Source organism: Pteropus alecto, unplaced genomic scaffold (genome assembly GCF_000325575.1).
Source record: "Pteropus alecto unplaced genomic scaffold, ASM32557v1 scaffold402, whole genome shotgun sequence".
In the NCBI taxonomy this organism is placed as follows: domain Eukaryota; kingdom Metazoa; phylum Chordata; class Mammalia; order Chiroptera; family Pteropodidae; genus Pteropus; species Pteropus alecto.
Genome location: NW_006432940.1, coordinates 226,440 through 253,328, shown reverse-complemented (window position 1 = coordinate 253,328; position 26,889 = coordinate 226,440). Strand labels below are relative to the sequence as shown.

At 45.8% G+C, this 26,889-nt stretch overlaps 1 protein-coding gene and 1 pseudogene across 1 annotated transcript in view; one reads left to right on the top strand and one right to left on the bottom strand.

The window, feature by feature from the left end:
* Positions 1-26,889, top strand: part of SYT9 (synaptotagmin 9) — a 162,457-nt gene that overhangs the window by 114,268 nt on the left and 21,300 nt on the right. The window contains exon 6 of the mRNA XM_006907555.3: positions 1,195-1,324. Coding sequence (XP_006907617.1) covers positions 1,195-1,324 — 130 coding nt within the window. The remainder of the gene's footprint in view (positions 1-1,194; positions 1,325-26,889) is intronic.
* Positions 19,238-19,356, bottom strand: LOC112476312 (annotated as a pseudogene).

The window sequence follows — 26,889 nt, the reverse complement described above, 5'->3', positions numbered from 1 at the left end:
ACCATCTTCCAACCCAGGGAGCACATGGGTTGAGTCAGCTGCCCACGGGCGTGACAGTCCACCCTGGGCAGTAGACTCCTCCTGTCTCTTCTGGATGACACACAGCACCAGTAGTGTCAAGGCCACAGGAGGAGACATTGCCCACCAACCATGAAGAGCTAGGCCAGCATTTTTAAGCTATTGCCAAGTTTCCCGCATCGACAAATCTGATTATGTGAGCTCTGCTTCAGTTCAATTCTCGGTAAACTCATGAATCTGGCCTGGAAAAATCCATGGCAGAATTCATGGGGCTTCTGCATGCAACTGATTTTAATGAGCGTAAACTCAAGTCTACTTCCCCACCTTATCTCTTCCCTACTCCCTATATACAAATAGGAGAGAAATCACTCTTCTTTGCAGGAAGGAAAAAGAAAGAAAGTCTGTGAGTTTGGATCCCAAAGAATTAAAGGATGGACCATGTTATTCTAGTTATGCAAAGAATTTCTCACCAAAATCTGCTAAGGAAAAAAAGAGAGGGTGAGCAAGGCAAGGATCAACCCAGGGAATGTTTCAGAAATATTAACCCTCAGTTAAAGGAGCTAGGTATCTTTCTACAGTAGGGAAATCAAGTTGAATCAAAGAAGCAAAGCTGGATTTGGAAGGCAGGAGGGAAGAGCATGAGAAAACATGTTCTCTAAAGGGAGGAAGCAAGACCTGGGGGCCTCCTCCACTCTTCCCCCTTTGTGAGCTCAAGACAATGGCTGCCAGATACAGAGCTGCGCCTTATCCATACTTGGTCGCCTCTTGCAGAAATTTGAGCAGCCGTTATTGCAATAAACTTTCAGGTGCCCCCTTTTTATTATATGGATTTGGAGGCCTGGAGATCATCCTACTTCCAGAACCAGAGGTGACATTCTTAGCATGCATAAAGAAACTCTGAACCTAGGGTTTTTTGGGAACAAGCTAAGCCATGCCACGTGATGTTTTCACACTACGAAAGCCTAGGTCTGTGAGGGGCAGATTCTGCTCTTCTTCTCTGTGCCAGCAAGTACAAAATTGGACTCCAAATCCTATTGGCTGTTACACTTGGCCTGTAGTTTTAAATTAGGGAATGAAAAGAACCACCCCTTTCCCTAATTCCTCTATTAGTTTGAGTAACTGTTGCTCTTACAGACCAAAATTTTAAGAAAAAACTATTGTGGGCCATTTTCACAGTGTAGGTCACAATGAGATCATCGGTGTGTGTCAAGTAGGCAACGAAGCTGAGAGGCTTGGCAGAGACCACTGGAGTGAAATGTTGTCGTATCCTCGGAAGCCCATCGCACACTGGCATTCTCTGGTGGAGGTAAGACCCGACGACCACCCCCTGCGCCATTTTATGGAAGAATAAATGCTCGATTGTTGAATGCAGGGGCCACCAAAAATGTGAATATGCCAGGGTCTGCAGTTCCTGGTTGCATTTCCTGGGGCTGTTAGGAATTGCATTCAATCTGAGGTTGAGTCTATGATGCCCACCAGCCTGGCGGGTTTTGAGCAGTGATCAGGGACCATCCTTCACGTTGATTATCTTTAAGAAAGATCAGGAGTCTCTGATTCTGTGTTATGGCTTCGGGTTAACATTTGAAGGACATCTGCAAGATCTGAGTGAGTGTGGCATTTCAGGCCATCATGCAGTGACTTATGCTTGGTGTCAGAAAGAACTCGAGACTGGGAGAGAAGAGGCCTGGATTCTAGGACTGATTCTAGCATGAACTTGTAATTCCAGGCAAGCTGGTTAGTATCAGATTCAACTACATATGCTAAAACTCCAAAAAACAACAGACCACAAAACAATAAGTGAAATGGAAATTTATTTGTCTTACATACAAAAGGTCCAAAAGAAGGTAATCTAGGGTATTGCAGTGGTTCCATGATCAACAGAGAAACCTAGACGTCTTCTCTTTCTGTTTCACTGACCTACTGTGGCTTTTTTTTGGGGGGGGGGGTGGGCAGAGTCATCACCTCATTGTACAATAAGGTTGCTAAGCTCTAGCCATCGCATATCTTATAAGCCATAGAAAGGTGACTAAAACACACACATTCGTTTTTCAAGGATTTTCCTTAATGTCTCATGCAACACTGGTACTTAAAACTAACTTAGTCTCAAGTCACAGGGTCATGTGTGGGAAATGTATTCTTTTTGTCAGATAGAAATGTGCCCAACTAAAACCTAGGGTTTTGTTTATAAGGAAAAAGAGGAGAGTGGATATCTGGGGGCAATGGGTCATTATTCTGCCTCTGACACCCACATTCATTCACTTACTCTCCCGTCATTTGCTTCTCATTTATTCCTCCCTCATTCATCTTTGCTCATTGACTCACTCTCTTATCTATTTACTAATTCTCTCCAAAATAAATTGCATTCACTAGGTAACATTTCTGAGGGTCAAATGCCATATTAGCTATGGAAAATAGATGTGAATAAGAAACCACCCCTTCCCTTGAAACGCTTACACACCATAAGAGAGACAAAATGTGGCATGTAAACTTGTCATTAACAAGCACGTTCATAAGCATTATCATCCGCATCCAGTGCTGCAGAGCACAAAGGAGGGCAGTGTTTGTTGCGCTTATGTGAGATTGTCCACGAAGCATTTCTCCCTCCTGCGCTTGATAAGTGAAGAGAACTGAGCTCCTGGGATCAGGGACACCAGGGAGCATGGGTTCCAGTCAAAGAACTTTCTCTTACTCTCCCAGTGCAGACAGCTCTGCCCTGCTGCAAATCCATCCTGAGGCCACGACCTGAATCTTGCCCAGTGTGGCTTCTGCTGCCATTAACAGTCAGGTGAGTCTGGTTGAAGTAAATGTGCAAGACAGCTGTAGAGAGGCAGAGAGGCCCCACATCTGCCCTGGGGACAAAAGGACAGTTTTCCTTTATTGGAGATTGTGCCAGAGGGAGAAGAGCAAGACAGGCTTTAGGACCAATTCTAAGCTTCAGGGTAGTCAGGGAGAGCCTAGGGCCCCAAGTTTGTAGGTCCCTGAGGACACCTCTGCCCCTGGGCCATTGAAGCCAAGACTCTTTCTTTCTTGGACTCAAAATTATTCCCTAAGGGAGACCCATAGGCCCTATAACCACCTGAGAAGTAGCTGGAGGACCGATGCTGACTGAACTGTACCTCATTGCTTCTGCTTCTGGTGCAATTCTCAAAGGAATCTGTGGGCTCATTAAATTGCCTGAGCCTGTCACTAGCAGTGGCAGTTAGAGTGTCGTAATAGACTTTTTGCACCTTTATAAGTCACTGCTGACTTTCTTATTTATAATCAAGAGTGTCAAAGCTCTATGCTTCTCAAGACACAGGAAATGAGAAAGGATAAGGATTAGGGATATGGCATGGGGCTGAGGTGGGAGCCGTGATTCGATGTACAAGCAGCTCTTTCTCCCTAACCTTGCCGGAGAGGTGCATTGTACACTGGATGGTGCAGGACACACTGGGTCCTAGGTGACAGCACATGCACATGACACTGGAAGTATAGACAGTGGGCCTTGAAGGCTTCCTTCGTTACCAAGGAAAAGATGCTATATGACTTTGGTCACCTGGGAGATATTCCTTGAACCCTGAGTGCTTGGCTTTTTGAAAATCTGTGTTTGACAGTTATATAAGTGAGAAATAAATGTTTTTAGGGTTCAGCCACTGAAACTGGGAGACTTTAGTTACAGCAGCTAGAATTACTTTGGCAAATACAGTGGTCATTTCTTAACTGTTGCAGCGGAACTTAGGAAATGAAATGCCTGTGCCCCTTCCATGAAGGGCAAACCTAGGGAGGCCATCCCTGCCCTGTGCCTTCCTGTCTCTTTGAAATAAGTGCCCAGGACTCCATATCCATTCTAAGAGGGGAAGCAGTACTTTCCCTTTTAAAAATAAATGTGCCACTATCAGAATTGGGGCACTGGTACCAGATGAGATGAAAAGCAGTATTGGAGAGGCCGCTGCACTTTGCTAACAGCTGTGAGGACGGAGGAGGCTGTAGGCGGAGAGGTTAGAAGCACTCACTTTGGAGTTCAGTGGACTTAGATTCAGGTCTCTGTGCTGGCACTCACAAGCTGTTCTTCCTTTTCTCATCTGTAAAGTGGCCATAACAGCACCTGTCTCACAAGGGTAGTGGTGAGAAGTAAACAATCTAATATATGTGAGGTGCAGTGGCAGGCACATAATAAATGCTCAGTAAAGTTCTCAGTAATAATTATTATTATGTATGTATGTCCCACATTCTGAGTAACTGCTGTGTGTCCTCGTGTGACTGTCATGGAAGATAAAAGGAAGGTTGGCAATCCCCCATTCCCCACTCCCCCGTGAGCCATGACCTCAGACTGGGGGACGGGATCATTTGCGACTTTGCTGGACACAGATGCACGTATTTAAGTTTTCTCTTCCTTCTCTTTTCTTCCTTGGCTTTAACAATAAATTATAGTTATATCCTCTTTCTTTAGATTTATGCTTTAAAACAAAAACAATAATTAATTTCCCATTCTCTCAATGTGGGTGGGTGTGTGTGTGTGTGTGTGTGTGTGTGTGTGTGTGTGTGTGTGTGTACATAAGCATGTGTGTTTGAATGAGAAAAAGAAAAAGTGACGAGAGAGAATATGGGGTGGTTGGGATTTAGTGTGAAGGGGGGCTGGCCTGGCAGAAGCTCTTCACTGCTGGGGCTGAGGGCCTGCATAGGACTGAACCCTGAGCCCTGAGCCCTGCAGAGATCTGGCAGCCTATTTGGGGCTGTGTCCAACATACCCTGACCTTGCCAGGGCAGGTGGCAGATGGAGTCTTCAAAGCCAATGAGTTCAAAAATCCGTTTCTCTCTCAGGGATCTGGACAGCTTCACTGCACACTCAAAGGTCAGCCAGTCCTGCTGCCTTTACTGTCCATGATGTCAAAGGCTTGGGAAACAGACTTCCCCAGAGCAGGCTGCCTGGGACCTGGGGACAGGAGCATCCCCTACATGGGCCTCGGGAGATGACAGAGCTCTTGGGGCTCCCACCACAGCCCCCTCCACCCTTTATCCAAGAGAAGATGGTGTTGGCCTGGCCATGTGCCAGCACCTTTCCTACCCTCCTAGCTGTGGAGCTGACCTACATCACGAGCCCTATGGAGAATCAGAGAAATGGTTCCAGGTTTTCTTTGCTTCCCTGTGTAGTGCTACACACCCTCTGCATTAACAAGTAGTAAATCTGATTTGATGGGAAGACCAGGCACAGACCCTTTTTGGTTAAATCAGATTTTACTTTGCTAAGAGATAGAAGACAAGGGCTCTAATCAGAATATCCAGGGAAGATCCGCAGCCCAAAGTCCTACTGAAGGGGTGCCCAGATGTAGATAAGTCTTCCTCTCTCTAATCTCAGCCTTTGGTATGTGTGGAAGGCTAACAGGTTCTGCACCTGGCTAGTCTTGTGGTCTGCTGGGTTGACTTCAGTGAGCCCCGGAACTCAGGGTTCTACAATTCCCAGCATAAGTAGGGGGCAGGTGTGGTACAGTGAATCCGGCATGCACAGCCCTCATCTAGCACCCTCTGCCTTCTTAAGGGTGTGAACTTAGAGCTGTAAAACTAAAGCAAATGTCAGTTATACAGGCTCAACAGGTAGTTACACTACTCAGCCCTTTAACCAGTGCTACGTATTGCCCAGTGGAGCCCACCTGGAGTCTTTGAGGTTCACACATTCCCAGGAGAAAGTATCTGATTGCCCGAGTTGGGCGAGGTGTCCACCCCGGTCTGATTCGCCGTGGATCAGCGGTCATGGAGATGCGAGCCAGTGCCCCCTCCCGCAGGAATGTGGGGAGCAGGCTTCCTGAGAAGGGTCCTGGTGGGACCGAGAAGTGGACACAAGCAAGCCCAGGAGGTTTTGAAGCGAGGGAGTCAGAGGCTTTAGCACTCTGGGGAAATTGTTATTCATGACAGGTTTAGGAAACAGGAATGATTCTCCACAAAGAGGATGGGTTGACTGCAAAAAGCCCAGCAGATCAGGTTCTCATCCAGCGGGTGTGAGTATCTTGCAGGACTTGGGTCCTGGTGCGAATTAAACCAGTCGAGAAGGAAAGTGAGACAGAAAAGAAATTTTAACAAGCGTGGCCTAAGGCGTAGCACAGTGAAAACCTCAGGAAGCGCTGGCACTCAGCAGGCAGGAGGTTCTTGAGGTGCCCGTCGGCACCCGAGATCGCAGGCCTCGGAAACACCAGCAACTCCAGTCCCCATCAGCAGGGAATGGACCCAGCTGCCAATCTCATGCCTTGCCCTCTGGCAGTGTGGCTCACGAACTGGGTCAAAAGCTGAGCATAAGCCTAACTTGTGTGTCAGGGGGGCCAGTAACAGAGGAGGTGAATAGTGGATACATGGAGGCCACATGCTGTCACAGCATCTCCCCCATGTCGTGACTTGCTGCCCTACACATGGCCCAACAGAATGTCTCAGAGAATAAAACGTTTGTTCTGGATGGAAACTGAGAGAACAAGAAACGTTTAAAATATAGTAAAACAGTGTAAGGAAATGTAAATTCCTTTATTATCTAAAACAGTTATCATCCTGGTAAGAAACAGGAAGGGAAGAAAACAAAGTTGATCTTGCTCACTAATGTTTTTCGGTATTTCCCAGGTTATCTCAGTCTGTTTGGGATATTCATTCAAATGTAATATTCAGCTTCCCTACTAGAACGATTTCTCTCCTTCCTAGATGTCTCCTTTCTCCTTCTCAAGCTGGTATCTAGGTGCAGGGAAGCACAAAGCTCATGGCAGGGCATGGTCTGGGTGCTTTCATCTGACCGGGTATATTGTCCTGCTTGTCTTTGGCCTTCAGTGCCTCCATCACTGCCTGTGCTGCTGGGGATCTCTGCAGATGTAACTTGTACCTGTCCTCTCAGCATCAACCTGGCAAGATTATTCCTTGGGAGCTCAGCCCCCTTCAAGGATAACCAGGCCCCACTTGGGCTGTTGACGGCCCTGCAGATCTCAGGTCTGGTGGTCCCTCCCTCGGAATGCCTGACCTGGGAGGTCTTCTTTGCGGCCCTTGGTACTGGTTCATTTCCCCCATTTGCTGGAACCCTCCTGAATATTAGGTCACTAATACCGTCACCTTTTTTTCACATCTTTCGAGCATTTGATGTCATACGGGAGCTGCAGGAGACTTGGTGCCATTACAGATGCTCTCTTTGTGCCCATAAGTGGCCATTTTTACATTGTTCTTTGAGCTTCATGTTGTCATGAGAGCCACATCTGCCTTCAGCTTCCCCCTCAGTCCACCTGAAGCTCAGAGTTTGCCTGAAGGTTAAAGTCAGGGCCTCACATCAGAGCCTCTTCTCTCTCCCTATTTCTTCCACCAAAGGCTTCCTGCTTCCTCTTCTTGGCTGGTGGAAACTTCCTTTATATCCATAGCATGTTCCTTTCTACCTCCGCCTTATGTTCAGATATCCAAGGATTCCTCTCATGGAAAGGGAGCTTTTGGAATTTAGATGTGTCCCTTTTGGGACAAGGCTTGGCTTTAGAGACTTGTTTCATGCGGGTCCAGCTAGCTGATCACTGACCTCATGATATTTGCCTTTGATGCGCAGGAATGTATGGCATCGATTCATTGCATGGAACAACCCAATTTCCAGAGAATGGAAATACCATCCTTATTACCTAGGGTATTGAATTCGTATCTGATGAATGAGTGAAAGAGACATATCATGAAAGCAATTTGGTTCCTTTAGTCCTAAAGTTCCTCAATTCCCCATTCAGTGGAGTCCAAAGTGGACATCAGCTCAGGGCGATGTAAGTGGTACTGAGACTGAGTTTGCAGTGGGCTCTTCACATGGAGATGGCCCTTATTAAGCTCCAAGCTTGGATTACTTTTCTCCGTTTAGGAGAAGGACGTGAGAAGAGGTCATTTTCTCCCTTGATTCCCGTAACCTGCCCTCTGATGATACTGTCTTTGAATTTGCAGCACAGTCGAGAAATATTCAGAACAGTAACTGAGGCACCTTAGTAAATCACAAAGGTCTCTCTTAAGCCGATATGGCCAGGTTCTAGAATACTTCGGGATCTTCTTTTGTAAGAGACAGAGGAAGCAGGAACCCCACAGGGATCCCTGTGGTGAGTGCAGACCATTGCACCCTGAATGAGAATTCATCAGAAGGTGATACTGATATGAGTCCCCATCTTGGATTTTCTCGCCGGGAAACATTTTAGCAGCAGTTTTACCCGAGGGAATGATTTGCCCCACCTACATGTGAAGAGGAAAATAGTGGGAAACTATTTTTTTGGACAAAATAAAAGACATAAATGACATTTCGCCACCCAAAATAAACGATTTTTATTGGTGGGATTTAGCATACCAGTGTTCATAAATACCTGCAGGGCCACTGAAGCAAAACTGATTGCAAAGAACATAAAAATGTGTTACATGTTTGGGAATCTGAAAAACATTAACCAGCCTGTTAGGATCTGTGACAGTTGATATAAGTGGCCAGAATTCAGTTCAGACAAGTAGGCATGCCATCGTGTTTCCAGCTGGTGGAGAGAACGGTCAGCAAACTAGGCCAAGAGCATTCATATTTCCCAAGCAAGTCTTATTTGTATGGAATTATCTGTCCCCCTCAACCCACCCCCCCAAAAAAAGATGCTAAGCATTTTCTCATCTTCAGCTGAAATACAAAACCAGTGACTCTTCCTAAGGTCTGTAGAAATAGTAATCATGCACGACATGGAGCATTAGAGTAAACACCAGAGGTATAAAAGATAATAACAATGTGTTGGAAAATAACACTGCTGCCTGAACAGAAAGCCAACTGCATCTAGACTATCTGCTCATTCACAAATGACCTTGCCCCAGCAGTTACTGTCCCCGACTGTTCTTATGGCACACTTGAGTAGTAATTAAATGAGAAAGTGGTTAACATTGGGCTCAAGTCTTCAGCAGTCTTCATCTCCAGGAATGTCATTCAGAAGTGACTGTTATTATAATGGTCCAATGGGCCGATTCTTCTCCCCTAGATGAAATGAACTAGAATGGTTTATACCAGCTTTTGAAAGAACCACAACCCTTGTCATATTTGGGGTAGGGGAAAGGGCATTTCCTGGGGCCTGGAGCAAGTGTGGAGCATTCTGGCAGAGGACAGAAGACATCAGGAAGACCGCAGCCCCTGCAAATGGTCTTTCAGGATATATGCCTGTTGAATGCTGTCTCCCAAATATCACCAGAACAGCCTGTTGATAAAACAAAACTAAGTCTATTACTTGCCTGGTAATGGAAAGGGAAAGGCAAAGGCTGATTTATGGAGATTTTGAAGCATGTTTTAAAGCCGGCAAGAGGATGAGACAGGGGCTGGGGGAGCTTGGTTTAAGATTAAGTAAAGATCATGATTTAATAGTTTAGGTGGACACAGCAAGGTTAGGATTTTTGAGACCAGGATTCAAAGAATCTTGGGTTATAATCTGTTGATGCTTTCTAAGGAAGAATTGATGGTCTTTTGAGAAGACCCCATAATGAGCAATTATGTTATTTGCAACTTTTATCTATCTTGGCAAGAGTCTCCTCCAGGCATAGTGGTTACATTAATGAAGACAATGAAATAGTAAAGTCAGGTTAATGTAGAGTATATCCTGTAGCCAGTGTTGGAGTAGATGGCTTCAGTTCTTATGCCCCAAGGACAAAGAGCAGAAGGAGAGCTGACAAGGATCTGCCCAGTTCTGTAGGTACCCACCCAGACAGCATGAACTTTTGTTCGTTGCTTCCCAAGCATCAAACCCTCTTTCTGATGGCCCTGACCTCTGACTGGGGATTCTAGGAATCCTGGCTCCATCCTTGGCTCCAGACTATAACCTGGTCCCAGGCTAAACCAGTCAAGCCAACTGTGGGGATTAGCACTGAATAAGCTGATTTATTCAGAGAGTATTATAGAACATTTGGTGTGACTGCTTGGACAGAGATGCTCTTTCTTTCCTGTTGGATGTAAACAAAGAAGCAGCTTACACCCCAGGAGCAGCTGTGGTTCTTTTGGACCTCTAGAGGAGCCTGGCTTAGAGTGAGGCCAACCTCATGGGTGGCAGAATAGAGAGAAAGAAAGAATCCAGGTGCTCAAGCACATGGCTGAGCTGCTGGAACAGCTTTTATGAATATATAAGCACATAAATTCCCTTTGCCGTATAAGCAATATGAGGTGGGATTTCTGATGCTTGAAACAGAGAATACCTTCTCTGGGACCCAGGTGATTACCTGTCCCAATTGGGGTTCCCTTGGAGTGGAAAGAACCATTCCCAAAGCCACCAGAAGTCAACCTTTCTGTCTTGCTCACAATGTCCAGTACCTAACAAAGTACGTGACACATGGTAGACATTCAATACAGTTTTCCTAATGAAACAAATTATTGATGTTTGGTTAATTCGCTTGTGTGCTGAAATAGGCATGGCTAAAAGAGAGACTCTCTGCCCTTAATAACATGCAAGTAACATAAAAAGTGAGGAGAAAAACTGCTTTCATTCTGCCTTGTATCTTATTTACCATTGTATCCAGGCTGAGAATCTGGTGCCTCCATCCTTGTTCTGGAAGCTTCTATACAGGGATAGAGGGTAGGGCCTTCCAGTGGTAGAGACTGTGGCCCCAGACTCAGCCTCTAACAAGGGACCCAAGTGTCAGGCAGGGGTCAGGGTAGGTTATGGTGTTAGCGTGATGGCCTAGATCTTCATGGCAGACCTCTAGGATTGAGGTAGAACAGAACAGGATCCCAGCTTGGCAGGCTGTGTCAGCCTGGTGGTGGAGGCGAAGGGTGTGGAAGTTAGACTCGCTTCGAGGAATGAGTTGAAAAACAAGGTCCCTTAGCTATGGGACATTGTATCACAGGACCCCACAGCATGACAGGGCAGCCACAGGACTGCAGTTCTGCCTCTCCATCTGGAGCCTGCAAGGTGAAGTCAACATGCGTCTTCCTAGATGAGGAGCTCTGGGGGTGAGAGAATCTGATCTTTCACTTGGATTTAAAACTTTACGTTCCTTAAAGCTGCAGAATGTCCACTTCTGCGATTAGTACTGATGGCTCTTATCCTACTGCTTAAAAATAGTGTGACACTTTCATTGCTTTTCAAGTATGGAACCAAAGTACCATGTGAACATGGGCTTACCTAGAACTAAATCTTATATCGAGAATAAGGATCCGGGGATCCTTGCAGAAAAAGAAATAGGAACTCAGAGAAACCCTACATTCTCAGGATAACAAGGGGAAATCAGGGATACTGCTGAGCCCAGCACAGTCTAAGCCATCACACACCGTGACCCCTGCACTCTGCCTCCAGCCCTCCTGCTGCGCTCACATGCCAGTGGGCGCGAAACAGTTAAAAGCAAAGGCCTTGAGGAAGTTGTGCTTTGTTACAGGGAATAGCTTTTAGCTCCAGCTGCTGCTGCCAGAGCAGATGCTTGAAAGCAAGAACGTGAATAATAGGAAAGAAAAGGACTTTTGAATCACACGGGAGTCTTCGAGGACTACTCAGCTCAGAAGATGTTCCTCTTACTGCTTCAAGCCAATGATTCTCTAAAGCCGGCAGCACAGATGTAGCTTCTTTCACTGTCTCTACATATTGTGTTTGAGTTTGTGGGAGCCCAAGAAACCGCTCTGTTGGATATGGGCTTCCTAAGTAGCAAGAATTGGGGACAGAATAATAATAGCAGTAGCACTGGAAATGCAGCACTGAGCCCTATGTTGTAGATGAAGTAGGTGGCTCTGAGCTTTATGAGAGTCCTTGAGAAATTGCAGGCAGACTGCTATAAGTCTTGGCTTAGTGTATCAGCTGCAAAGACCAGAAGGGGACTCCGTGAGCCAGGGAATGATGGGGAACGAGGGCTATGAAAGAAGAAACAGATCTACTAGATTCAGGTCTTCACCCATTGCTATCCAGAGAGGAGTGCTTAGAAAATAAAGGCTGGGCCCCCTCCACTATCACCTCCCCTCCATGCTCAGAGAACATTGGGTGGCCTCTGTTTCTAACACTTTGTGTCGCTGTGTGCCTGCTAGGTAGCTGTTGAGTTGGGTGGGGTAGGAGGTTGTATAAGCAGTTGTTGAAGAAGCTGAAGGAAGAATAGTTTGGGAGAGAGAAGTAGTGGAGGGCAGCCAGCCATAGGGAAAGGAATTTTGTGGTTTGGGGGAAGGGGAGGGAGTAGGGTAGGGAGATGAAAGATATTTCAAGGAGATTTGAAGTAGATTTTGCTGGCAAGAGACAAGGTAACCTTCATTAGGAGGTAACCTTCAAATCTTCGGTAGGAGTGACATGGATTTGCATTTAGATTGTATTGTGTGAACTTGCTGAGTCCGACTCTAGACTAGAGGGTCCTATATGATTCTAGATTATTTGTAATCTGCTGTTCATATGCATCTAGATATGTACAAATTTAAATTAGTTCTTAGCAAATATAAGCATACACCTAAAGGCTTAAATTAAATGTTTAACACAGTGGTGTGCAGCTTTGGAGGGTTCTGTTGTTCTTGCTGAACTCTTTCCTCAGGTAAAATCTAATTTGGAAACTGAATTTGTAAAACAAACAAACAAAAAAATACATGAGCTGCTGTGGTCAAAGCAGACAAAAAATGAAGAGCAAAATCAATTCATCCAAGAGGAAAGCATGACCCAGTTAAACTTCCTGGTGGACTAGCCCAGTTGTGCTGCATAGCAGTGTTGAACGGGGAGGGAGACGCAATGCCGGCTCTGCCACTTAGAGCTGTGCGCTTGAGCAAATTACCTAATCTCTCTGAGGGTCAGTTTCCTCCTGCATAAAACGGGGCTACTAGTACTACATTTTAACTGTCTATTGTGGTGTTAAATGATGTAACATATATGAAAGCACCTAGCACAGTATCCGGCAGTGAAAGATGTTCACCAGGTGTTGAACAAGTGGGAAAATAGAACTCCACCCAGCTTTTCTGTCACTGATTTTCGATGATGCTGTTCCAGTGCTCAAATAGAGATAACTTTTCTGAGGATATTTCAAGTTTGTCATTTCTCTGGCTTTTGGAGTTTCCAGTGCTTCACAGAGACAGATGTCAGGAACGTAAGGTGCAGCACAGTATTTCATTAAGTTCCCGTTTATACATGGAATACAGCAGTGTGCCTCAAATGATCTTAGCTCTGATTTAGAGTAAGAAATACATTTTACATCTTGACACACACGCGGATAGGAAACCGAAACAAAAGTTTCATGAAATAATACACACGCATATGATACATTTTTTGAAAAAATTTTTATTTTATAAAAAAAAATAAAAAGAATGCTGGTCACAACCATTAATTTGATTTCACAAACCCAATAGACAGTCTACACTATGAAAAACTGCAGTAAAGGATGTGTACTTTTAGAGAGGCAGATGTAATTAGGATGCAGTTTAAGAGTATTAAGAAAGAAACATGGAATCATAAGCAACTGTACGTATTTTTAGGGCCATTCAGAACGCTTTTTCTCCAAAAGACCAGAAGACCAGAATTCTTTTCCTCACATTTGTCTGTCAGGAAACAACACCATCCCTTGGTTTTAGCTTCTCCGCATAAGATGCTGTATTCCTCAGTTTGTGTTGCCACATTTGTATGAGCACAAGTAGATTATTTTTATCACAAATATTTAACCTTCTGGTTTGGAGCTGTGCTTAGCTTTATAATGCTTAAACAGCACAGAGACACCAACTGTGTGTTTATAACTGAAGAAAAATGTGTAAAGCCACAGAAGGAAGGAAGAGGCGATTGTTGTTGGACGTGTGTGTCACTGCTACGAAAGAGTTCGCTGAGGTAACTGGACTCCTTGGATCCTGCCCGGTGCCAGGTACGGTCCTAAGTGCCGAGGACCTGGTGCCTGCCTTCAAGGACTCTGCTGGGGCAGTCCGATAGGAAATTGTATAAATCTGTGATTTCAGAATTTGGGAACACAGATGAGAGAGTTCTCAGTCACCTTCTGGGGAAGGGTGGTGACCAGAAAGACACGCTGACCTCAGACTAGCACTTGAATATTTGTAGGAATCCTCCCTTTGAGCAAAGAGGAAAAAGGGTTTTGAGGAAAAAGGGTTTTGAGGAAAAAGATAAATGCATTCAAAAGCAGGAAGGTATGAAAGAGGAGGGCTGGTGCCTGGGACACCAAGGAGTTCAGGATGAGTGAAACCCAGGGCCCACGGGGGATGGAAGTGAGGCCCGAAATGGAGGGAAAGGCTTGTTCGGTCATGATAAGAAATTTGAACTTTCTGCTGGGAGTAAGGGAGCATCGGAATGATTTTAAGAAGAGTTGCAGCATACTCTTTATATTTTAAAAGGATCATGCTGACCGTCCGGAGGAGCGTGAGTGAGGGGGAATGAGGCCAGAGACAGACAGCTGTAATGGCGAAGGTGAGCCGGGCTCAGACCTGAAGCAGGCAGATGCAGAGGGGATGGGTGGGGAAGAATGACTGCCCTTGTGGAGATTTGTGAGAGGTCGGAGAGAGAGAAGAGGCCAGGATGAGATCCAGGCCTTTATGTTGACAGGTGGGTGGTCCTGACATCTAATGAGCTACAGAATGGAAGAGAAGAGACAGGGTGTTTGAGGCAAGGATGAGGGCAGGGGATGCTAACAAGGAGAGAAGTGAGATTAAGGAGTTCCAGATTTGCCAAGAGCAGCGAAATTTGACAAAATGTACCATTCACCTATTACCTTCTGAAAGATGCTCTTCTGGAAGATATATTGCATTCACAACTAAGTTACTTAGATTTTAACCATCCTCACACAGAGAAGCACACATGCGGGCACACATGTGCTCCTACCTCCTACCTTTTTCTTAGCTGACAGCCACTCAGATTCTATTCTGGGCCCAAGGCCATGTGAAGAAGTCAGATTGCTTCACCCGATTTTTAAATGAAAATGCTTATGCCCCAAATCTGCTGACAAAAGGCTAATTAGCCTGAATTTTAAGCCCAGATCCCTGAGGGAAGAGATGTCAGAAAGCTCCAAGCTTTTTGGACAAAAGCTCTCCCTGAATTAAAGGAGGCTGCAGGTTTCCCCAAGTGGGGCACATGTCACTATGAGAGTCTAGACTCAGCCGTGACCCTCTTGGGAAGAGAAGGGGCTTCGATTCAGACAGGTGGATTCTTTGCATTGCAACCTTCTCCCTGCTGAAGCCGAGAGTGAGGACTGAAAAAAAAATGTGGATTGGCAGTCATCAAGGGATCTCATCAGAGCAACACTGTCAGTCAACCTCGTGTCCCAGAGCAGGCCAGCACAAAAGGAAGGCTTAGCAAAATCTATGCCAATCAACTTCAAATTAAACAATAATATTATAAAATCATTTCTCAACACGCCGCCGCATCCGTCAGCTTCCCTTCAGATTTCCCAAATATCTTGAGAAAGAGAGAGCAGGCTAGTGTTTCTGTGTGCACAGGATGGTTGGGCTCACTACCCTGAGTTTTATGTCTGTGTGTCTCCCTCCTCTGTCAAGGAGAACGGTCTCAGCAGAGCAGTAGAATCTGGTGACATCCAGATTGGATAGAGATAAGAAGTGAGGAGTTAGAGTTAGTGAGATAGACAACTTCAAGTTTCTTGGCTGAAAGAAGAAGGCAAGAGATAGGCCAGTCACTAGAAGAGAATGAAGGGTTTTGACAATGGGATTTTCTTTTCCAGAAGCAAGAAATTCGAGCATCTTTATAGCCTGAGGAAAAGGCTGATGGGGAAGGAAATATTGAAGATACAGGAGAGAAGGGGTATGACTGATGGTGGGCTTTAACCTGAAGGCACACAGCCCTGGGCCCAGGCTGAGCTCTTCTCACAGAGCACACAGGACGTTATTCTCATATTCCATGCACATCTTGGCTCTAGCTCGCCTCTGGCCTATGGAAGCAGATGTTACCCCACTGGTGGGGTTAGGAGTAGCCTCGTGCTGTTCTCAGTACAGGGGCAGAGCACCCAGCATTTATACAGTGCCTCCTTCTTACCACCCCCTCCAGCTATCAGAACTGAGGCCCCCACGATGGCCTGCCTCCTCTCTCCCACATCTCTAGGTCCCTGGGTTTTCTCTGCATACTTACTGTACGCTCCCAGTGTCTTGGAAGCAGCTCTGCCCTCTTCCAGCCTGGCTCAGCCTTGAAAGGGCCTTTTCTCTTACGAGGGTCCTGCTGGGACTTCTGCCAGCATTTAGATCCTGCTCTTCCATCAGCTTTGATCACAGTGTCTGGAACCACCCAGCCTCTTCCCACTACTCTGCTCTGCACTTTGAAACTGTATGCATCAGATCAGAATCCCACTCCCTGTCAAACCACGCAGGGTTTGACACTTCCCGTGCTCCACCCCTGACATGAATGGACATGCCACACCTCTGCTTAGACCTCATCTCTGATGTCAGCATCGCCCCTTGATGCAGAAGCATCTTTCTGCTAAGTCCTCTTCTCCCAGCTCTAATTTACAGCCCCACCTCCATTTGCTACCAGTAAGTCCAGCTGTGGACAGTCTTTAAGTATTTATTCCAAAGTCCTGAAGGGCCAAACGGTGCGAGAAGCCACCCCTCACCGCTCAGAATGCAAACACTCACTGTGCCCTTTTGGCTTCAATCAGACAAACTCCACAATGTTCACAGGGATGAAGCAACCTAAAAAATGTCCTTAAAAACCCAGCTGAATAGAACAAAATTTGAGGAGAGAAATGGAAAAAATTATACAAACGGGAATTGTACAAGCTAGTGGAGGCATGGAGATATGTACACAATATAGAAAAGAAGGAAAAGCCACAGCATCTGCTCTCATGAAGGTGTGAGACCTTCACTTAGAACTTGAAATCTAAACCTTCTGGGGAGATTTCTTTGTTCCAGGAAACGAGGAAATGGAGGCTAAGGGGAGTCAGTGTTGGAGCGAGGGTGGACTGATAGAAGAGAAGGGCGTGCCTGATCTCAGGTGGCCTGTACTGATGCCATAGGGGGCTTGGCAGATGACCCCGCTAAGAGAGCGTGACAGGTAGAGGGCGAGCCTCTCCTATAGCAAAACCATAGCCCTGAGACAAAATCTCTACTGTGAAGAAGGCGCTCACGGAGGAGATATTTCCTGCAAGTCCAGTTGGAAACAGATCTGACAAGTTCCTGAGTTGGCTTTGCTGGCAAGATCTATTAGTTAGAATACTTTCGATGTAAAGAACAGAAATCCTGACACACACTGGATTAGACCGTGAGAAGTGTGTCATCTGGCGAAGTAGTTAGAGGTAAGATTGGGTTCAGAGATTGTGGCTTCAGTGGTATTTAGCAGGGTCAAGAACACGAGATCTTTCCAGGCTGCTGAGCCATTGTTCCTTTTCGATTCATCTTCAGGCTGGTGGCAAGATGGATGCGGTTCCAGGCATTGCATTCGGACATGAAAATAACCAGAGGGCATTGCATTTCTTGTAGCTCTCTATGAGAAGCAAGGAAAAGATTCCTCAAACCCCTAGGAGACTGTGTCCTTAGAAGTCACGGCCTGAAGTATGCCAGTTTTTGAGTCAGTCACTGGCAAAAGCAATAGGATGATGTGGACCAAAGAGGTCCAACTGTAGAGATGGATCCTCTTCCCCTGAGATGCTGAGGTGTATGGGGGTTAGTGGAAACCTGACAGATTCAGGGCTCACTTAGGAAGGAGGAGATTGGGGGCAATGCGAGCTGGGCAAGTATAGTGTACTTTACAAGGCATCTTGTGATTAATGTAGACAGTGAGTACAAGTGAGGAAACATACGGCTGACCCTTCAACAACACAGGTTTGAACTGTACATGGGTCTACTCATACGTGGATTATTTTCAATACATATTGTGAATGTATTTTCTCTTCCTTATGATTTTAATAACATTTTCTTTTCTCTAGCTTACTTTACTATAAGAATGTAGTTTATAATATATATATAATATACAAAATATGTGTTAATCTACAGTTTATGTTATTGGTAAGGCTTCCAGTCAACAATAGGCTATTAGTATTTAAGTTTTGGGGGAGAAAAAGGTTAGATAAGGATTTCCTACTTGAAGGGAGGGGGGGTCAGTGCCCTTAATCCTGACATGATTTAAGGGTCAACTGTGTATTACTATAAGAAGGACAAGGAAAATGTGTAGAAAAACAAGAACTCTTTGGCAAAATAGAAGTAATTAGGGCCTTAGGAAAACTACTCTAACATCATAGAGATTATGGTAGCAAAAGGGATAATGTTTGGGTGGTCAGATTCTGCCATCCACTTTAGAATAGAGTTTCAAAAACTCGAAAGAAAAAGAAAATGGAGATGTTTTCAATTGCTGGGACCCTTCCAGTTGGAGAGACTCAAGATATTTGCAAAGCTCTTTGAAATGCTATTCTGACTGTACACTCAGAATGATAGTAAGAGAGGGACTCGTAGAGACACGTGATTACTGATATTTTGCATGGACGTGCACAAAAGCTGAGCAGGAAACAGTGAGGAAGGCGCATCCCGCCTTTGTCTTGCTACCCGGCCTCCGTCAGCACCACGTTGCCCCTGTGCTCATCTTTTTGCCTCTTTGCAGCCCTTCCACACTCTAGAAATAGAGAACTTTGCCTGTCACCCCACTGCCCTGGGGGGGCCTCCTCCAGACCTGCACCTAGAAATCTGGTTCTCTGTCTAGAAAGCTGGACCTCTTCACAGAACCATGCACTCGACACAGTTGTTTTTCACAACGGAGACACTTTGAGGCATCATACAGCAAAATTGTTTCCATCAAAACTTTGGTAACAAGCTGAAGGACTGTGCCTCTTTATATTCTCCTGGGCTAAGGATCTCCCAAAGCTACCGACACACTCACAGGGACATGTGTCCCACCACCTGAGTTAGCCAGCCATCTCACATCCACCGGAGCCTAAAGGCCTTCTGATTTTGAGGACATTGTTTTTCAACCTCAAATAGCATACTTTCTTCAGACTGATGAAAAGCACTATCTCCTTGTCCCCTAGTGATGTTGTCTGACCTTCCAGCTATGACTTCCTCCATTCCCCTGATGTCTGCCTTCAGCAACTTTAAGCTCCATTATCTGCCCTCCTGGAAACAAACCATTTTCTAGCCAATTCTAAAAGGCTCAGGCCAACATAGGCACCACAAAGAAGCAAATCAAATCTGTATCCCACAGTTGCCAGACCAGCAGACCCCACTGAGAACCTCTCCAGGTGAGAGATGATCCTGGCAGGCAGCCGCCGGCCTGCTCTACACCTGCCTCCTCTCTCATCTCTGTACCTGCCATCAGCACTCGGTGCTCCAGGGAAAATTGACTGAGCGAAGGACCTCTTCTTTTTTTAAAAAAAAATTTCTTTTTTACGCCTCCAGCAACTGGTCTTCATAGGCGGTCTCCCATCCAAGTACTAACCAGGCCTGACCCTGCTTAGCTTCCAAGATCAGACGGGATCAGGCTTGTTCAGGGTGGCATGTCCGTAGACAAAGGAGCTCCTCTAATAACAACACAGCACTCTGCCAGTTCCCACCCTTTGGGGATCTTGAGAGTGAGAGCATTCCTCTGCACAGCTCTGGTCCAGTCTTTCCTACCCCCACCCCCCCTTTTCTAAGCCCAAACCAGAATGGAAGATAGTAGTATCAGGCCCGACCTTCAGACATTTGTCACTTTAAGAACGAAAGTCAAAGCCCAAAGGGTAAGTTTGAAGCTCCCCAGAGGTGCTCAACACAGGCTCGTGCTGCCTACACTGGCTCTAGACTGCTTCACCTGGGATCCTGGGCATCAGCTCCTCCAACACCTCTACCCCAGCACTGGTCGCCACCAGCCTCTCTAGCTCTCTACTCAGATTGGTCTCCCTCCTTTATGACGCCGGGCTTCATTGGACTTCTGTCGGCAATATTTTTGGTTCTGGTACTCTCGATGTCTCCAAATAGTCACATGGGTAGTAAGACCTTGCCTGAATGCCAAGCGATCCCCAAAGAGCAAATGACCCTTTCCTGGAGCCTCTACTATAAGCTCTGCTGCCCTTTGCTGCCCTCCCCTGGCCATCAGTGTCACTGCAGGTAACCTTTCAGGGCTCTAATGGCTTTCACAGATGTGCTTATTCAATAAACATTTGTTTAGGGCCACTCAGTATTATGCAGTATCAAGACACTGAGTATTCAGGTATTCAGTCATAAAAATACATGGTGCTTGCCTTACAGGGGCAAAAGAGAGAGAGAGAGAGAAAGAGAGAGAGAGAGAATATGAGAATGAGGCTCACACACACAGAAGAGGATATGAATGAATAGGAATGAATGAATTCTAGTGTACCCCTGTGGAAGCCTAGATTTGTTCATCACTCCACACACTTTACCTTCTAGCACCTTCACCTGACAAAATCCTTAAAATTGGGTACCCTTCTCCTTTAAGTGTGGAGTTGGGAACCTTTGACCTTCCTCCAGTAGAGGAGTGTGCCAGTGGCATCTGCCTTTTTCCTCCCTAGTATTTTATGGTTTTTTCATTTATAAATCAAATGTTTCTGAGTAGGTGCCAAGCATTTCACCAGGTACTAGAGATACAGTGGGGAAAGGCTAGCCCATCCGCCATGGAATTTACAGCCCAGCTAAGAGAATGGACATAAGTAAATCAGATTGCTCAATAACAGTTATGGTAAGTGTTCCCTGGTGCTGTGTTCTGACTTGTTTACACCTAGTGAGAGCCTTGCACAGCAAGGATAGGACATGAGATCCACGGTTTTGGGGTAGAAGGAATGAACCACAGAGGAGCACAGCTTATACACATCTCGGGAAGTGCTGAATGCATGAAAGAGGCTACATAGCAGAGAAGGCCTGAGATCCATGTCCACTGTCTCCAGTGGCTCAGCTGAAATCAGCAACTCATGTGCTCTTCCCCCACCTGCAGCATGCCCACCCATCCCGACACTCTCTTCTATTCAACTAACTCATCTCCGGATATAGATCCAGATGTGTGAGATTATGTTGGCCCAGGCCCTTGATAGATTCCAGTCAAGGATAATTCAAGAGCCACAGTCCAGTATCGCAGGAGCCATATCTGCTCTATTCACCAGCGTGCACCCAATCCTTCCTGCAACACGTGGTGCATAGGAGGCATTCCATAATTCTGTGGTACTCGTTGAATGAATACATGGGTTTTGCATATTTTTTCAGGCAGGAGCTTAGCTTCTGCAAAGAATTTAGTTATGATTGGATTCATATGATCAGTGGAAACAGCCATTCAGTATAGCCAGAAGGGGATTTATAACTTCATCTAGTGCATTGGCAGGGTGTAGACTCTGAGTCGTAGTGACACTATGGGTCTATCTCCAGGCTGAGGAGAGCACAGCCATCATCTGAGATTTCAGGGTGCCCCTTTGTGTATACTGAACTCAGGCCCCCGGGGGGAGAGATCAATGTGAGCCCACTGATCTGAGAACGAAGGGCAGCAGCAGGAGAGAGAGCAGTGTGCAGTGAGGGCACAGGCCAGGGGTGCAGAACAACTGGGAAAACACATTCTTAAGATTTGGGAGGCAAACCTCTGCCAAGGCTGTGTTCTCTTTGATGGGTCCTAGTGGCCTTTGCACTGGGAGTGACTGACTTTTACTCAGATCCAGGAGGGGTGGCAACACATTTTTCTTAAAACTACAGCCAGTTTGTAATTTTGGCCTCAGACAGTAATTATAGCTGCCAGAGCTCCTTGGAGAGATAATTACAGAAAGGATTCAGCACATTCATTTTATCTACACTCTTAACCATCAATTAAATCATTACCGTCTGATCCTATTCCAGAGCTTAGAAATGTTCTGTGAATGTATAATTTCGAAGGCACTGAAGTTTGTTTTCAGATGGTTTTAAGTGAGAAATTGCCCAATTTCCAGAGCCAGTGGAGGCCCATGTGTGTACTCCCCCGTGGAGGCTGCGCCAGGGATGTTCCGTGTCTTGTGGTGTCTTAACTCCCTGGAGGCCTGCAGGAGGGCCCAGGCCAAATGGATTGGCAGGCAGTACCGGCTTTGCCTTTGATCCCCTACAAAGTTCATGATTTTCCAGAGGAGGATTACTACTGGGACTTAGAGGTCAGCAGCTGGGGACAGAAGGGAGGGTGGCTTGTTTTACCAAGAAGCTTCCAGGAGGGTCCTCCCTTGCTGGGGTTTTACAGGGGTCCTGGGCCACCTTCCACTAACTCGAAGCCAAGCGTGTGGTCTTTTCGCCGTGGGAACCTAGAAGAATGTGATATTTAAAAGCACAGGCTCTAGAGTCAGACCACTGGGCTCACATTTTGGCTCTCCCACTTCTGAGCTGTGTCCCCGAGCAACTTTCTGACCCTCTCTAAGCCTCAGATTATTCAGCTTTGTAACAGCACAATGATAGATCCTACCACATAGAGCTGTGGTGAGACTTGGATGAGAAAATAATGTAATGTGTTTAACACAGTGTCTGGCGCTTAATGGGTGCTAGGTGAATTTTAATAATTGATGTTATTTAACATACAAAGATGTACAGGGGAAGAAGAGAAGCAGAGGGCAGAACCAGAGTGTCCAAAATGTGCTACCATGAGGCCCTATAAAGACTATGTTTTTTCCTATATATACATACCTATGGTAAAGTTTAATTTATAAATTAGGCACAGTCTAATTAAAGAAATTAACAGTGACTACTCTTACGCTTCGGGGCTGTTATTAAGAAAAATAAAGGTTACTTGGACACAAACACTGTGATACCTTGACAATCAGATAGCTGAGAGGGCTTCTCAGTGACTAACAGGCGGGGAACGACTACAGCGTAGACATGTTGGACAAAGGGATGATTCATGTCCTCGGCTGGACAGGGCAGGATGGCGTGAGATTTCATCACACTACTCAGAACAGCATGCAATTTAAAATTCAGGAATTGTTTGTTAATGGAATTTTCTATTTAATACTTTCGGGCCGCAGTTGACCGCAGGTAACTGAAACTGCAGAAAGCAAAACCACAGAGAAGGGCGAACTACTGTACTTCTTTCAGATTCAACCCAAGCATAGCCTCCCGTCTGTGTATACACCTTAGTGGTAGCTCCCATAATGCTGTTTTGTTGTTTTGTGTTTGTTTTCCTGAATAGACCGTGGTTCCCTGAGGACAGAGATTGAATCTCATTCATCTCAGATTCTCTGGACCTTTATGTGGGCCCCAGCCATGAGTAGGTGCTCAGTATTGGCTGAATGAGAGGGAGATGGAGGGAAGGAGGAAGGGGGCCTGGCTTCCCACATGCTCAGCATATGAGGTGCATAAGCCCCTTTCCTGACTCACAGAGTGGGGTTCCATTACTGACAATCATTACATGATTTCAACAGATTTTCACATTTAAACTTCTACCCACTGAAAAGCTGAATGAAAAAAAGACCTTGCTGACAATATCTCATGCTTTACCTGATAGCACAGAATCTCCATCTCTGGAGGGGCTTTTAGGGAAAGTCTGTACAGTCCACGAGGAGAGAACTACGGCTGGGCTTCGGGGTCCCGTGGACTTCAGGGTGTTTCGCGATACGAAGTGATTTGGTGACTTACCTTGTGAAACTGAGAAGGGGCGAGACAGAGAGGCAGCAGAGAAAGAGAACAGAGGATAGAGGAGGCAGAGGCTGTGGCCTCCAAAAGGGCTTCAGAGCCACCTGATCCTGCCTCAAATCTATTCTGAAAACCCCCTCTGCAGTGTAAGGGCGCCATACCCCGGTGCGGGGACCTGGCTTGAGACTTGGGGGAAACATCATTGCCATTGATGGCTCTTGTGACATAAGCAGAGTGTACACAGGGACCGCGTCGGATCTTAACTTCTACACCCAGGGCTCCAGAATTCCCTGCACTCGCAGAGAACAGGAGCAGCAAACACCTTCTGCTCCAAAGAAGAAAGCATCCCCTGCGTGCTTGTGCAGGCTTCCACAAGATGACTGTGCTTCATTTATTGCAATTTCATGCTGCGATTATCCCACTTCAATCTATGCTGAAAATGGCAACTGTACCCACTGTGTCTCCAGTGTTATGTGGCGTATGGTTTTGTTTTCTAGACTTACTAAAATCGGTTGATAAAGTGGCAAAATCTCTTCTTCTACACACACAAAGACTTCTCAAAATAACTCACCTTTTATAGGCCCTTCATCGTAATTCTACAGTGGGTACACTGGGTTAGAGGCCTGTCTCTACAGCTTCCACAGAGATCTGAATCTCCCTCCCACCCCCACTGTCACCACTACCACCATAATGCCCAGCTGTGGTTTCACGGTAGGATGAGTTGGCACCAAGGTGAGACATCTCCCTGATCTGGTTATTAGTGTGGGACAATGACAAGGCTTGGGGTGGAAGAGGAAATCGAAGCAATGGGGGCTTTACCCTTCCTAGAAGAAGGGGGATGGCCAAAGATGTTACTGGTGGTTTTGCGGAGGAGAGGTGTAGGGTAGACAGGTGGTTTTACAAAAAGGTGGAGGAGCAAAGGCATTGAGGAGCAAAAGAGACAGTGCTGCCACCCTACTCCAACATACATGGAATGCGAAGAATTGAACAGCTTTCTTTTGAGAAGGCTGCGGAGGGACTTGTGACTTCTAGGAAGGACCAGGAATCTTTTAAGGCAAAGAGATGAATGGAAGGTTTTAATAAAGAGTCAAAGATGTGGAGGGTGGCAGATGGAGAGCACCAGAGAAGGCTTGGAGATGGTTCAGAGAGGAGGTTTCATTCAGGGAGAGGGAAGTACAGGACAGGATGTGGGTGACAGTAGGGAGAGAAGTGACTGGACAGTGGGGGCAGAAGGCAAGGGAGTGAGGCCTGGCAGGTTCAGTTTCAAGGGGCAAAGTCTGCCTTCCCTGGAGAAAATAAGTTGGCCAGGCTGTCCTGAGGATGGGAAAATAAACCCATGACACCCTCAGACCAGGGTGCTCTCCCAGACTTGTTTGAGAGGGGGCCTGAGCCATCTCTCACCCATGTACCCATTCATTCATTCATTAATTCATTCATCACCCAGTGTCCCTGAGCCTTGGGTCTAATGTGCCCTTGGCCTTCCCATCACCTTAAACCCCACCTTCCTGACCACCAGTTCCTCTTTTGCCCTGGACTGTGTCCATCTAACCTGTCAGTCACTGTGTCCTGCCTTCTCCCCAATGCCAGTCATCACCCTGACAAGCAGGCATGCCGCGCCTATAACACAGTACCTCAAATTAATAATAATATCAAGTTAGCTTTCCCACATCAAACAGCTGCTCTATCCAGGGCACCACGCTAAGCACTGTACATGTATCATCTAATTTAACCCTCACCCTGTTGAGGTAAACAGTATTATCTCCCCAGATGAAAAAAACTGAGGCTTAACTAATTTATTCTACATCATGAGGCAAATAAGTAGTAGATCTAGCATATTGAGGTAGATTGTATTTTTGTCCACTGTTGTGTGCCCCCTTCACACTTGCAGGGGTTTTCCATTCCAGTATCTTTGCACTTGGCCCTGTGACATGCTTTGATGGATGTGGCTAGGGTGACATAGAATATGGCTGGGGTGACAGTTCCAAGTAAGGGCTTTAAGAAGCATCACATATTTTACTCACCCCCTTGAGCTTCTGGCTTCTGTCATGGAAATTACCTAGGTCCTGAAGTGAGAAGGCACAGAAGCAGGCCTCTGCCTATCTGGAGCCAGGTCTAGCTGAGCCCAGCAGAGCTGCAGCCAACGCACACACCCATGAGCAAGAAATAAGTGTTTATTGTAGTTAGCAGCTAAGATTGGGGGATTGTTATTGCGGCAAAAGCTGACTAATACTAATTTAAACAGATCTTTCGAATACTGTATCAGTGTTCTTTTATCTCGGTGCTTCTCAGGCATAGATATCAGGGCTATCTGGACTGGATCCAGATGTGGACCTCTTCACCCTCGTAAGGAAAGGCTCTCCATCACTTCATCATCAATTGAAGCGGGCAACCTATAGCTGTTTTAGTTACAGTCTTCCTTTTCTTCCCCTACCTTCTTCCTAGAAGAAAATTAGCACATACCTACACATCTAAAATCTCTCAAACCCGTTTTTCTTCCAGTCGGGCAGCTTGGAAGAAGACGCAGCTGTATTGGTCAAACACAACTGGTTTCTCACATGGTCATTCAATTTATGGGTCACACGGCTATGCTGGTTCTAAAAGACGTTCCCCTTCTGTGCTGTTATTATTCAGCTCAATTAAGAATATAAAACTAAAACAGTACCTAAGAATTTTCTGCAAAGTTCTTTTGTTTTCATCCCGCTGGCACTGATTCACTACCCCTCATGATCTCATTTTCCCAAATGATTTGTAATGTAAGTTTTTTGCTAATTTACTCTCAGTTGTTTTGCTTCTGCTGTTTCTTCCCCCACCTAATCATCTGTTTCAATATAACCATAATTTTCGAAACCAGTAGGATGTGCAATGAACAATAGGCAGAAAAATTGATTAACTGAAAGCCCTTTTAAAAAAAAAAATCCTAAAAGCTAATGGAATACTCTTTTTTCATTTCAGTAGTTATGTTCTGTGGGTTTTTTCCACCACTGTGTTTTTAAATGTATTCTGATAAGACTATACTTTGTAGCTGCAAAGATTTGATTCCTTTAATTTAGAACCTGATTTTCCCTAGTTAACATGAAAAGCTCTAAAGTGAAAACTTATTTTGCTTATGCAGCATTCCTTTTCTCTTCTTGTGATAAAAGAACACCATTTTCCTTGGGGACCCGCCCTTGCACCCTCCCTGTCCATGTGGTTTGGGTAGACCTAACTGCACCTCAGCTGCAGGAGTGGCTCTCTGTCTCCCCAGGCTGAGTCCAGTTAGCACAATCAGGCATTGGTTCAGGGTGGAGACATGACCCAGTTTAGGCCCAGGAGTTTTGTGGAAACCGTCGGGAAGAGCCACCTCTTTCCTCTGGACTTGGAGTTGTGAGAATGCAAGCGTGGAGTCCTAGCTGCTCTCTTGCCTTCCCAGTTGTAGATCCTGCCCCAGGATGGAGCAAATCAAAAGAAAGCAGAGCTGAGAGGTGGGGAAAGTGATAATGAGT